The sequence below is a fragment of the Aptenodytes forsteri genome, unplaced genomic scaffold, assembly GCF_000699145.1.
Source record: "Aptenodytes forsteri isolate BGI_AS27 unplaced genomic scaffold, ASM69914v1 Scaffold23, whole genome shotgun sequence".
Classification (NCBI taxonomy): Eukaryota; Metazoa; Chordata; class Aves; order Sphenisciformes; family Spheniscidae; genus Aptenodytes; species Aptenodytes forsteri.
In genome coordinates this window covers 6,952,287-6,965,596 of record NW_008796043.1, presented here as the reverse complement: position 1 = coordinate 6,965,596, position 13,310 = coordinate 6,952,287, and the positions used below count along the sequence as shown (strand labels likewise).

At 36.0% G+C, this 13,310-nt stretch overlaps 1 protein-coding gene across 1 annotated transcript in view; it reads right to left on the bottom strand.

The window, feature by feature from the left end:
• ESCO1 (establishment of sister chromatid cohesion N-acetyltransferase 1) overlaps positions 1-12,952 on the bottom strand; it is a 33,729-nt gene extending 20,777 nt beyond the window's left edge. Inside the window, exons 1-7 of the mRNA XM_009285645.2 lie at positions 12,903-12,952; positions 10,754-10,857; positions 10,351-10,549; positions 8,402-9,773; positions 7,645-7,756; positions 6,328-6,391; positions 4,053-4,167 (exon numbers count right to left, since the gene is read on the bottom strand). Coding sequence (XP_009283920.1) covers positions 4,053-4,167; positions 6,328-6,391; positions 7,645-7,756; positions 8,402-9,773; positions 10,351-10,547 — 1,860 coding nt within the window. The 5' untranslated portion in view covers positions 10,548-10,549; positions 10,754-10,857; positions 12,903-12,952. The remainder of the gene's footprint in view (positions 1-4,052; positions 4,168-6,327; positions 6,392-7,644; positions 7,757-8,401; positions 9,774-10,350; positions 10,550-10,753; positions 10,858-12,902) is intronic.
• Between the last annotated feature and the right edge of the window lie 358 nt (positions 12,953-13,310).

Below are 13,310 nucleotides of genomic sequence, written 5' to 3'. Positions count from 1 at the left end.
TCAGAATCAAAAGCATCTTCCATCAGGCAATCCTGATCCATGCATTTGCTGATACTTATAAAGATCACCTACATTTAATCATGTTTGCTTGCACCCAGGCATTAACTCAGATCTCTAGAAAGGCAGAAAAGGCTCTGTAACTCTATACTATCTTTTTATCACTTCGGTGATCTGTTTTCACTGTTCATTCTTTTTACACGTTCCTTCTTAAAATTGATGAGTACCATTTTCAAAAGACTCGCTTAATTTTCATGTCTCCTTAGTGGCATGAAGTGGAAGAAGTATCCCTGTACCTCATAGGTCATTATTTAGAACATTCCTGTGTTGCATTAATGCTTTTATCAATTCCTATTCTTATGGTCAAAATTCTGTCCTAGATCTGGCAGGCAAGCAGAACTTTTCCAAGAAGCAAACAACTGACTTTCCTTGTCTTGGATGTAAAGCATATCTCATTTTATGAAAACTGAAAACATATGCTTTGCACATTTGTATTTCTTTCCATTTCAGAAGTTAAAGGAACAGATGATTTCACATTCCAGTTCTCGTATTTGCACATTAGATTCAAGTACTTGGAAAGTAAAAAACAATTTTAGTGCATTACTCCATAGAACTTCCAATAAGGAGCTTCACATAACCTGTCAACCTACCAACTGAACATTTAAATAAAGTTTAAGAGGGTACAGTTCACAAATATTCAGAACAGACTACTTCTCTAAACACCAAGTCATGGATTTGGAACATAACATTTTTAGCCTCAATCTTAATTTCTTTCCTCCAGAAAAACAGATCATACTTTCCAAGGTCTGAACCTAAATCTTTGCACATTACTTCAAACACCACTGTTTCCTGTTGCTGTTTGTTTTATGAAGTTTGTTGTAGCATTAGATTCCTTGCTGTTTTCAGCTGAAGCTCTACACTCTGAAGAGACTTGCTTTTTAATATGTGTGACAGCAAGCAAATCTGAATAAAACAGAAACAACTCATCTTTTGCCTTAGTTGTACCTCTACAAAATGAAGATAATTTTATGTTTGAAAACTGCTCAGGTAACTAGATGATGTGTACCAAGAAAGAGAATGGTGCAAGTACAGCTACTAAATATTTCTTCTACAAATGGAAGTTGTATTATTTTCCTTCTGTTACGGTCAAATAGCCTTAAAGCTTGTTAAAGATTATATTACTTAAGAAAAATAGAAAATTAATCTATTCATTATAGCAATCCTATGGGAGAAGAAGGAAGGTAAGATACATCTTTAAGGATTAAATATAAAACCCCAAAGCATATTGTGGAAAACAAAGACTAGTTTTACCATAACACCTCTCTAAATATAGCTCAGGAAATGGAAAGGTTAGAATACACAGGTAGTATTGTAATATCCCAGACTCTAAGCCTCAGATACTGTAAAGACAATTAAAAGGACAGATGTCAAACTTAAATACAAAAGACTAGGAAAATTCAGCAGCAAAAAACCAGCAAAACAAAGAGAATGTGGTGAGTCAAACTAAGCCCAACTAATTTTCCTCCTTTGGTTACAAAAAGAAAAAAAAGGGTTCTGTACATACATTAAGATGGACTGGCTTGACAGATCTCCAAAAGAAATCAAATCTCACAGTACAGAGCCCAAAATTGCACCTTTCAGGCATTTAGTTTTTTTAAAAAGTGTAACAAAGTTCAAGTTAAATGTTCCTTGCTAAGAATAAAAGCATGACTTCCCAACTTTATTCAAGGTAAAGAAGAATAATGAAACTGCTTCTCTTAATACAACGCGTCAGAAACTTGAAATAAAAATGATTTATAGCTATTAACTATAAAATTTTTACAGACCCTATAAATACTAATTTAAGTGATTTGGCTGTGTGTAGTAAGACTGCTCTCTGTATAGGAGAAGTTTCAACCTGAACAGCTTTTAAACCAAATGAATCTTTTCTCTGTTCTCAGAGGATTGCTACAGAAGTACATAAAGACCTTTGAAAACATTTAAAAAAAAAAAAAAAGTCCAGCCATTCAGAATCAACATTTAAGACTTAATTCACCATGGTTTTGCAAACAACACTATTAATTACAAAATGTACCTTATTTTGTTGCATGCATTTAATCCCCAATCTTTTGAGTATTTGTAGGAGCAAAGTCTGGTACTTTACAAGTCAATTTAGCGATTTTTCCCCTCCAGATGCTAGCACAAACTATTCTAGACATAACTATGTCTCGTCTCCACAGTAACTAACGTCAAGGATAGTATTTTACAAAATGGCTTAACAAATATTTGGGTTCCTCTATATCTTTTGACAATGCTAAAAGCAGTTCCCCATTCCGTAAAAGAATAACAGAGCAATACCTTACCTAATGCTTTCTTGGTAAAGAGAACTACAGGCATTACCAAAATGCCCTTTCAACACAATAAAAAGCCTACTCTGAACTCAATGAAATCAAAGTGAGTTAAATTAGACTTGTATGAAGTGCTGAAATATATTAGATACTATGAAGCTGTTACCTTCACATTTAAAAATTAAATACAGTGCTCACTTGCATTTTCCAGAAATACACACAGAAAACAAGAAACTAGGTCTCTCCCATTCTCCTCAGTGTTCTTCATTGATGACCCGTTCTCTATATTCTAAAATTTTGCTAGGTAAATAATTTAAAATTTTTACTGTTGAATACCTAGGGAAAAAATATTACTCTCCTAATTTGGGCTGAAAACAAGAATACTACCAGCATAGTCAATAAGTTACAAAAAAATCTCCATGTATGAATACTGTCGAGGAGAGCTACGCAACCTCTCTTCAGAGGTTAACCAGAAAGTTATGTATTTCTTCTTGTCAAAAATCCTAGCAACTCTTCAGTCAAGCTCTATTACTGTACGAGCAGAAATTAAGTTAGCTTTACTGAAATGAAAAGGAATATTCTTAGAGACCTTTTAAGATAGTTAAGACATTTAATCATGCATTTTAACTCCGTTGGTAAAATGAGTTTCAAAGAAGCAACAGCTGAAATACTTCGTAAATGTTAGATACAGTTCATTTATCATCCTGTGACTAGGCATTCAAGCACCTAGATTTGTATCACTTTAGGCAAATCAAGGATGTGTTTATCAATTTAGTTCTCAGAAGCTTTGATTTTAAAATATTTCAGTATGGATATAAGAGAGTGTTCGGAACTCACCTGGTTCTATTTTAGTTAAAATTTTCATGTGTATAATCCATGTATTACATTAAAAAACTGCAATTTAGCAAGACCACCAGTTATATGTGAGAGGGGTTAATTTCCTAAGAAGCTTACTACAGAGTCCTCCTTCCTAATGGCCTGGATTCCTCTACCTCTGTAACTTCCCAGCTCCAGCCTTTCATTTCTCAAGGATTATCTGATGTGTGGATTATTAAAAACATAAAACGAAACACAACCAAAACCTCCAATTGTTTCACTATCAAGTTGTGTGATTCTACAAGATAGAAAAACAACTTGTGCGTCACTCTCTTCCTTCTCATTCTGCATTTTCTTGTTTTAAAAGAGATGTTTGCTATTAGCTGCCAAATGCAGGTAAGGGTAAGAACAAATAACCAAACTAGTATTGCTGCTTAAATATTATGGTGAAAATGAGTGTATCCACAGGAAAATCTTTATGTTTGTCTCAGAACAATGGACGTTTGAATCATGCAGGAATAAATCTGTTGATATTAATTTTGCACACAATCTGCCAGATGCACTCCCCCTATAATTCTGAAATTTTAAGAAACTGAGATTTTGCACATAAGTAAAGGCAAGTTCATTCTCCCTAAAACAACTGTATTTTTACTGAACAGCCATTCTATTAAAAAATGCAGAAGTTTGTTTTAACAAGAATCAGCTTTAAATGTTAAGTCTGTCTGCCACCATTTTTTCCATCAATACTGAATGACAATCTAGACCAGGTTCTACTTTCAAAAATCATTTACAATGGCAATAGTAGTATGTTTAAGTAATGACTTTTAGACAAGTTCATAAAAACACAGCACTGCAAATTCAAAAGTAATTTCTTCGAGAAGTTTTAAGCCTTACTAAAAGGGTATTACTTACTATGATCAGCTGCTTATCACCATCTTTTCCTGCTTCTTTTAGCTTCTGAATATGTTCCTCAGATAGTAGGAAGTTGCTGCATTTTGATGCTAATGAAGGATTTGACAATGGAACCCTTGAAATATAAATATATTTCATGTTAAAAAAGGGACTGCTTATACATGTCATCCTAAATACTCAAAGCCGTTGTGATTAGTGTAACTAAACTTTAACAAGATGCAAATCCAAGTTAAGTACCCAAAACACAGTCCTATATATTTTAATTTGTAATTCAAATAGAAAAATAAGGAAATAAAAGGATTAACCAAAAAATTTACTTTGTGACTAGCCTAATTACAAGAACTTTTTTAATGAAAAAAAAATTGAATTTATAAGCAAGCGGGGTAGGTTAGTCACAACCATTAACACATGCATTTAACTGAGGCATTTTCAGAGCATGACTGACGGTGCCTAATGCTATATATTTCCCACGTAAGGTTTAGGTTTCTAGTTTTAGGTATCATACATCAGGCTGCTAAAGCAGACCATGTAAATATTCCCACAAATATAAGTGGGCAATATAAAACAGATCTCATAAATCTCTCAAATTCAATTCAAACTTATTCTCTTCTAATGGCTGGCAGTGAAGGGAGGAAGAAGAGGACCTGAGGAATAAAATGGATGGATATCACTGGAATCTCTCTCACTCAGTTTAAGTTTCCCCTTGTCACGACTGAAAGAAACACTGGAAAGTAGTATAATACATCAGCAACAAAGTTATTCTACGAACTTGCTGCTATATTCAGGGGAAAAATAACATTAATTCCAGGTTTGGATAAAACTTGCGGAGAACACTAAAGCAAAACACACACAAAAATAATCGTACTTCAACTAAGTATTCACGTATTTTCTGTTTCTGAGCAAACTAAGGATATAGTGCCAAACACTTAATTGTAGCAGCTGCTGTAGTACCTGTAGCAGGTTAATTCATTGAGCTTTTTCAAAAATAAAAACTCTTGCCAGACATTTTTAAAACAGCATTTTTTGTGCTAAATCAGAGCTAATTTTTTTTATTCCTGTCATGTGCCCCAAAATTTGCATTAAGTAGCTACTTCAAGGTTTAGCCTTTTCCCGCTGCAACCTTTTCCTACAAAGCCCTAAAGAGAGCTACACTGTACATATGCACATTACTCTATGTTATGGCAGGAGTACCACAGAAAGAATGATGGCCTAAATCTTGGATAGCATATGGCAAGCAGAGTAAGAAAGCTCTCACAAGAAAAATATATATCCAAATAATAGTAAAGCAATATGGGCTTTTTCAGTTAATAATAAATTTGAGTAGATACCATAAAGCTGTTTGGCAGTTGAGAATAAAAATATGAAAAATCAAAGTTATTGTAATATTTATTGAAAAATCTAAAAATATTCTTTTAGCTAATTTTACATCTACCTTACCACCCATCTTCTGTGAAATCCCATAGTAGTAGAGTTTTTCAACATGTACAAAAGGCCTGGTTAGTCAGAATTGTTAATCTGGCCTCACAGATAGATGTACTGAAAGTGTACTGCATCATTTCTTCTTGTCTCCATTATGAATATAGAAAACAGTATCAATATACTAACCACTGTGCCAACTATGTTGCTGTTAAAGGTATCGAGTATGAAGAAATTATTGTCTTTAGCTTGTAATTGGCTAAAACCAGAGACTATGCCAGAATTGTTCAAAAACTTCAACAGTCACCATGATCAAGGATAAAATGTAAATTTGAACCGTTAGTAGTAAGAACAATTTAGTTAGTAGTAAGAACAAGAATCATTTTTTATATGGCAGCTGACACCTTCATTTCACAGCAATCACAAAACAATCCCAAATTAAATCCCCTCTTCCCCACCTAGAAAGATTTCATATATACAAGACTCCCATATTTTAAGGATTAGAAAACTCTTCCAGAAGTAAGTGAAGTAATTCAGTAAGTGAAAATCATGTGGTAAACCCTTCCCATACTCTCTGGTTATCATCTGATTTGAGGAAGAGACCATTACAAATGTTTTCCCAATTCTGTTAAATTCTACTTTTTAAAATAAATGTGCAGTTACAAATATCTTGCTTAATAATTTTCTTAACAAAATAAAAACATCCCTTAATAACTGGGAAAATGAAAGTCTATTTTTATAAAGGACAAGTCACTTATTTGAAACTGAAAGTTGAGGGTGGGTAGAACAGTCTTATAATAAAACCTCTCATAACTCTATGGAAAGTTACTGTAATTTCATAATGTATGAAATACTATACCTGTTCTCAGTTTCAGAAGCTTGATTTGTAAATGAAGTTTGCGTCAACTGCTTGGGAGCCAAACCTACAATTAATCAAAGATTATAACTTATCAAGTTTTTAGTTGCAAAGGAAATCTGAACTACACAAATAGTGATTTGCAAAAACATATTCAAGACAATATTGCAATTTGTTCATGGCCAATAAAAAAAGATACAACCTCGAGGCAGTATTCAGATGTTTCTCCATATATACTTAAAAAAGTATGCAATTTTCTTCAACATTTCCACAGCAGTTCTGCAGAACAGTTTCCCAGCAGCTAAACAAGGTCAGTAGTGAAACTATATAGGAGTTTAAACCTGTTTATACCAACAACCATATAAATAGCTCTATGTATAGTATTAGAATCATAAATGTACAGTATGCCCCCCATCTGAGGTGTGTTCTATAACACTTAAGCAAAAGAAACAATCAAGAATAGCAAAAGAAAGAAAAAAACAAACTAAATAGTTAAACAGGGCACTCAAAATCAGGTTCAGATTAAAAAACAAAAAAACCCCAAAAAACCAACAAAAAAACAAAACTCAAACCAAACCAAAAACCCCTACAAACCAAAAACCCAAAACCAAAAGGATGAAATATCAAGAGGGAAGTTAATGAACAGATATGTTAGTGATCCATTGATAATATTTCTTAGTCAAATGTACTTCAGTCAAAATATTCATCATAAGGTTTGACAAACCACATTCACAGGCTGATAAATGAAAACTGGGTAATGAAAACAGGCGAGTGATTACTCAATTTATAATCTGGTCAAGATCAAGTAGAATGATTTAGGAGAAAGAAATACAGATACTTATTCAAAGGTAACCAACAGAGAATCCTTAACAGAAACCGATCCAAGAGAAGAACCCAATTGAAATATGGACGTTTTACTACTTTATTACACGGAAAAGGAAAGGATTTGGTTAGGTTTTTTTCTGTTTGGTTGGTTGGTTTTTTTAAAAGTTGTCACTTCACTTTTACTCAAATGGAGATTTAAGCATTAAAATATTCATGCATAAAGCACAAAGACGCACTAAAAGCAGAGCGAGGCAGAAAAAGACACCGCTCTTTCAAACTACACAGCCCAGACATAAAAGGACACTCGCTGCTACTAAAGCGGCCATGGCTGTGACACACAAAGAAATATGAAAACCCTGGTGAACCATTCCAATCCCGTAAGTTCAGTTCTGCACCAACTGTACCTTATTCTGTGAAACACTCCTCTGGAAGGAATACTTACGTTTCCCATGTAACTGGTCAGAAGAAGAGGAAAAATTAGTAGTAAACAGTTACCTTGAGGTTCACTTTCTCCGGGTTCTTTTTTTAATTGTTTTGGCGGTTTAGGAGCTGTAACATACTTTACTGGAGAACTTTCTGGACTTGATTCCAAATGTAATCGAAAGTTCTAAACAAAACAGAAAACATTAAATTAAAAAAACAATTTAATGCCTCTAACCTATTAACAAAATCACTCTGTTAACTAAGTTAATTGAATACACCACCAGTTCTCCAATTCCTACATTATTTTAAGCAAACAAAATGCAACTGATTAGCTAGTCCATATTGAAGTTTGTGGTACTAATTTTGAAAAAAATCTTTTTCATTTTATATATAAGCTTGTAAAGTATTTCCTATAGAACACCTTTGTCCTTAAAATCTTAAAGTTTAATAGAAGCTCATTCAGACAGAGAACACTTTTTTCCCTCTCATTTCTTTTAATACACCTTTTCAGGACAGAACAGCTATGCAAGCTTAAGTCATCAAAAAGTGTCCAGATGCACATGTACAACCTCCAGCTCCAGCAGGAAATTTTATCAATCAACATTTAGGTAACTACAGAATTTAGGAGGGTGGAACAGATTCATTTTCCAGCTTACTATCATCCCGTCTATGCCAACGCACCAGTAAAGGATCTTTAATACATCTGAAAATTCTAAGTTGCTGTAAAATAAAGTAATTGTTAAAACAAACTTTCTGAGCATGGCATTCTCAGAAAACAGAACAGATTTAGAACATCCTCCCACCATACACCATAATTAAAATGACTTACCTCATCTGGTCTTGGCTCACATAAATGTTTTGTCAAATTACGCAACAAACCATTTTCTGCACCTCTCTTTGTGGGCTGTTTTATTTCTAATGTCACTTCTTTAGCTCCAGCTCTTTCAGATGAAGGATCTGATCTCTCCTGCACACGAGATGCACTTTCATTCTCAGAGAGTCCTGTTATTGACAGCTTGCCTTGTGCGTTCAAAAGCTCTGCTTCTGTAGCTATTTGACTCGCCTCTGAAACTTCAGGGTAATCTTTCAACAAAGAAAGCTTGGGGGCATTTGCAGAAATTAAGTTACTTTGCTTCATGTTACTAGCTTTCAGTAATTTAATTTTGGTCCATTTAGAGTTTTTGTTTGAGGAGTTATTTCTACCATTCAGAGTGCATTTGACAGGCATTCCTTTTTTGCTAGGGAAAAAACGTTTGCATTGAGTACTTTGACTAGGTTCTTTCTGAGTAAGCATTTCACTTTGTTGAAGCTGTGTGTCGGCATGCTTTTCTCCTGTTTTGCTATACTCGGCATTAGGGGAATCTTTTTTCACCTCTACTGTATCTGACTCAATCTCACCTGCAATTTCTTCACAAAGTTCAAGGATGCTTACCCTTTTGGATTTCGCATCGTTCTCTGGCTGATCAGCCACATTTGTTTCACTTGCAGATGGCTGTGAAATCTTTTTTGGTTTTGTACTGCTTTTTACATTCTGATGCATTTGTTGCTTTTCCTTAGTTACTGTCTTAGAATTTGGCTTCAGAGAATCTGTTTCCACTTTCTTTGTGTTGCTAGGAATAGGAGATACAGGGCCCGTTTGGTCTTTCTTAACTTCCTCAAGACTCTCAACAGAACACAACGATGACCCTTGAAGGTTGTGTTGAAAACTGTTGGAATTATCATTTTTATTGTCTGCTTTACATTTTTTCTCTTTCAGAGAGCTGGTCACTTCTACATGTATTTCTTTATCCTCATTTGTATTGTTTGGCTTTATTTTTGTGTTTTTCTGTTCCGTTTTCACTCCAGCAGATTTAAGTACTTTTGCTGCAACACTGTGAGCATGTCTTTTTGCCTGGCTACTTTGTTTAACTTCCAAAGCTTTTTCTTCTTTAATTTCTCTGTTGCGCAGGGATCTTGCTGGTACATGTACAGGTGCTAACTGCTGCAGTCTCTGTGATCTCCTCATTACTGGCTCATTTGGCGCAATTACGCATTTTGACTTCGGAATTTCTTGCACAGATTTTATCTGGCATACCTCCTTACTTTTTGTAGATTTAGGCTGCTGTTGGACCTTTTTGTCAGGTATTGTTTTATCATTTGAGTTGAATCCTGATGATCTTGTAGTCATGCGCATTCCTAGTTTAGGTTCATTGGTGTTGTCACTGAAAGATTCAAATAATTATTTTTTCAGCATCCAGAAAGTAGAATTTGTCATAAGACTCTTCTCATTCCTACCAGCCTCTGCCTCTAACTTTTTTCTTTTCTTTTTTAAAACACTTGATCTTACACCCTCAATACTTTTAGAAGAATTTTCTCTAGAATCATTCTAAAAAGACTTCACTTCCACCTGGTTACTCTTAAGTGTAGTACTTAATGTTTTTTATGCACGGCAAGACTGAACTATGAACCCCAGATGAATGGTTTTTAACATCTCTAGCAGTTTTTCATTGTTGACACTTGTGGCTTTCAAATGAAGTATTAGCTTCTATAGTATTAGATTTATTTTCACTTCAGAACCTTTTTTGGAGGAAGTCTCTGGATTTTGAGACACTAACATGATTCCACAGAAAGATCGTGTAGCAGATATCTTACTTAATGATTTAAGGCTGATCTTCCCACTACTACTATTTAACTATTTAGCTGTATCTTTAACTTAAATTCATTCTGCTTAGATTGTTGCTGCACTAATTTAGTCTAGGAAGATAACCTAGAACAATTACTTATTTTTCTGTCACTGACCTGTTTGATTTGACAGAGGTTTTGAGAACAGTTTTCTCCTGCACTGCACACTGATTAGGCTTTGATTTATTTGAGACATGTTTTGTATCTGACACCTCCTTTTCTTTCTTCGCCGATGACGGTTTGCTGTTCTTGTCCAGCTTTGGACGTTTAGCAGAAGGCTCTACTAACATAGACTTCCTTTTCTGAGCTGCCATTTCTGTAAAACACAATAATTGATTCAACTTTTAGAGTGTCTGTCAACTGTTGTTACAGTGTCAGTTAATATAACCGAAGATTTGCCTGTTTTACAAAATAAGGTAACTGATATTCGCTTTTCCTTTTAGAGGCAGACCATGCTAACTGTGATCAGAAAGCAAATCATCAAAGCAATCTCAAATCAAATTACATTTATTTTACTTACAGGTTTTTACAAGAGGCAATCGATGTTTAGGCCAAAGTAACTTATCAAGGTGTGCCAAGAGCATTCCTTATGTATATGCTTACAAACAGGACGTTTCATGCCACCTATGAAAAATATAAAACGTTCATGCGGTAAGCACTTTATCAGCTTCCTTGTCAGACTCTGAATTTGGCATTCCCACCCTCTTCCATCCCTTCAAAAAATGCTTAGCTTTAAAGTTTCTTTGATAATCAATTAAAAAAAAAACCTACAAATTTTATTTCTATATCCAACAATTTTTGACAATTTGCTGTCTTCAGCATTACCCTTTTACCTTTCGAAAGGTGGCAGATATAGTACCGTTTGAAAGGAAGTTTCTCAGCCTTTCACATTTTTCCAGAAAATAGCATGCTGCTCTCTTTCATAGCCCGCAAAAAAGTAGGCCTGCTGTCAATCCTGTGCCACAGCAACACAGTGAATAAATCCATTAGACTCTAGTAAGTTTTGTGGCTGCTACTACAGAACTTCATAGACATCAGCAACCGCCTGTAACTGTTCCTTCTAATATGACTTAGGCTGCAAATCAGACAGAAAGCCTAGAAAGTAGCATTATTTGAGACATTTGCCTTGGGCAGTTAAAGATGATGTCTTCATGAGAACTGAAATGATGTTAATGATGCAGAAGTTAATCTGCCCAAGAGTCTGAAAACTAGCAAAGATCCTCAGTAAAAGGTCTTTACAGATTCGGTTGACCATACCTTTCACATCTATTTGTGGCTTCTGAAACTTTTAAGTTCTCTTATTCAAAGACACTGCTTTTGTATTATGGCATAAGTAATAATTGTTCAGCAAAGTTTCACTAATATCTTTTCAAAATTAAGTTTACTGGAAGACTCAGTGATCGGAACTTCAATATCACCTTTCTAGGTCAAGAATTATCTATTAATTTTTGCCGTTGACAGACTGACAAAGAAATAATTCTGTAACAAAATTATATTACTCTTCAAACCTTAACTAATCGATGTTAAATTTGACATATTTGAAGGTCAAACAGGAACTTTAAGTTACTAGTTGTATAACAGACCAGATATTTTAATTTCATTACAACTACAGTAAGCTTTCCAGTATTGACAAATGCATGTCTTTCTCTAACAATTTGAAAGATACTTACGTTAAGCTCCTTTTAATAATTATTCATTATCCAAAAGGAAAAAAGCAAAGAGCTGTACTTTTTCTTTTCTTTCAGATTTTAAATTGTCCTTAACCCCATTTTCATTTATCCACTCTTTTATGAAGACACTTCTAACCACGCAAGACTGATAATGCTCAAATTCCAGACACCACTGCTGCCTTCTGACTTTCTCCTTTAAAGAAACTGCATGATCAGAGACAACAATTTGAGATAGAATCAAAGAAAATATCCAGGGAAGAAGTCTCTAATAGCACTTTTTGTAGTGCTATTTCCATGTCTCTCCCTAAGGAGCAGGTAACAGAATTTGTATGCCTTACTTCTACTGGCTCATGAGCTCCACGACACTTAGCAAGCCTAGGGGTTTCCACTAGTGAAAGATTCTCCGTCAGAGCCGCAGTACAGCCACTCACACTGAAAATAACAGCTCTAGTTGCTGAATAAGTCTTTGGTCTCATATTCTCTTAGTTTAGACCACACCACCGACTCTCAGAATTTGAGAGCACCGTGACACAGGCTGTATACACCTAGACCTTTTTGGGTTTTTTCCAGACATATACAGACATCACTGTCACTCTCAGCCACATGACATGGCACACTCAAGAAAGACTTTCAAATACAAAACAGAAAATATAATCCTTCCCTCACCGGTATTGCTTCTCAGGACACCGACAAATACACTCTCCTCCCACAAAGAGAACTAGCTCTTTAATAGTCATTTCTTTCCTACTAACACTAGCACAGCAGAGAAAGGACTTTTCCAGACGTTCAAGAACTGGCAGTTTCTGCCCTGAAGAAGTCCCGTCTAGTAAAAGCCAGATTATGGAAAGAAGGGAAGACACAGAAGTACAAGAACAAACTACACAACAATCAAAGGTTTTGGTCAAGAAGTAAAGGAAAAACAGAAGCACGCAACTCCCACACCCCCAAGTCGTTAAAGCGGGGGCGAGCCCTTGGTCTCTGCTGAGACTGGGGGCTCACCTGCTTGACAGGGCGCTGGGGTCTCACACGTGAGCCTTCCCCGCTGACTGCCACGACAGAACCTCGCAGCCCCCGCGCCTTAACTGCCGGCCCAGACCCCACGACGGAACTCAAGAGGAAGGAAGAAAAGGGAAGGCCTCCAAGCGTGGCCCAGTGTCATCCGCCTCAGTGCCCCGTCGTGACAACCCTTCTGGAGCGGGGCCTGGCAGGGAGCGCCTAAACCGGGCCAAGCGTTCCTCCGGCCAAGGCAAGCGCCACCGAGGGGCAAGGCGGGGGCTGTGGAGAAGCAGCCGTACACCGCAGGGCGCCCCCCCGGCTCCCACTCGCGAGGAGTCGGCGAGAGGGTATCGCTCGCTCACTCCCACCGCGATCGCGGAGATAGCGGCGGCCGCAGGCAGGCCCGGGCCC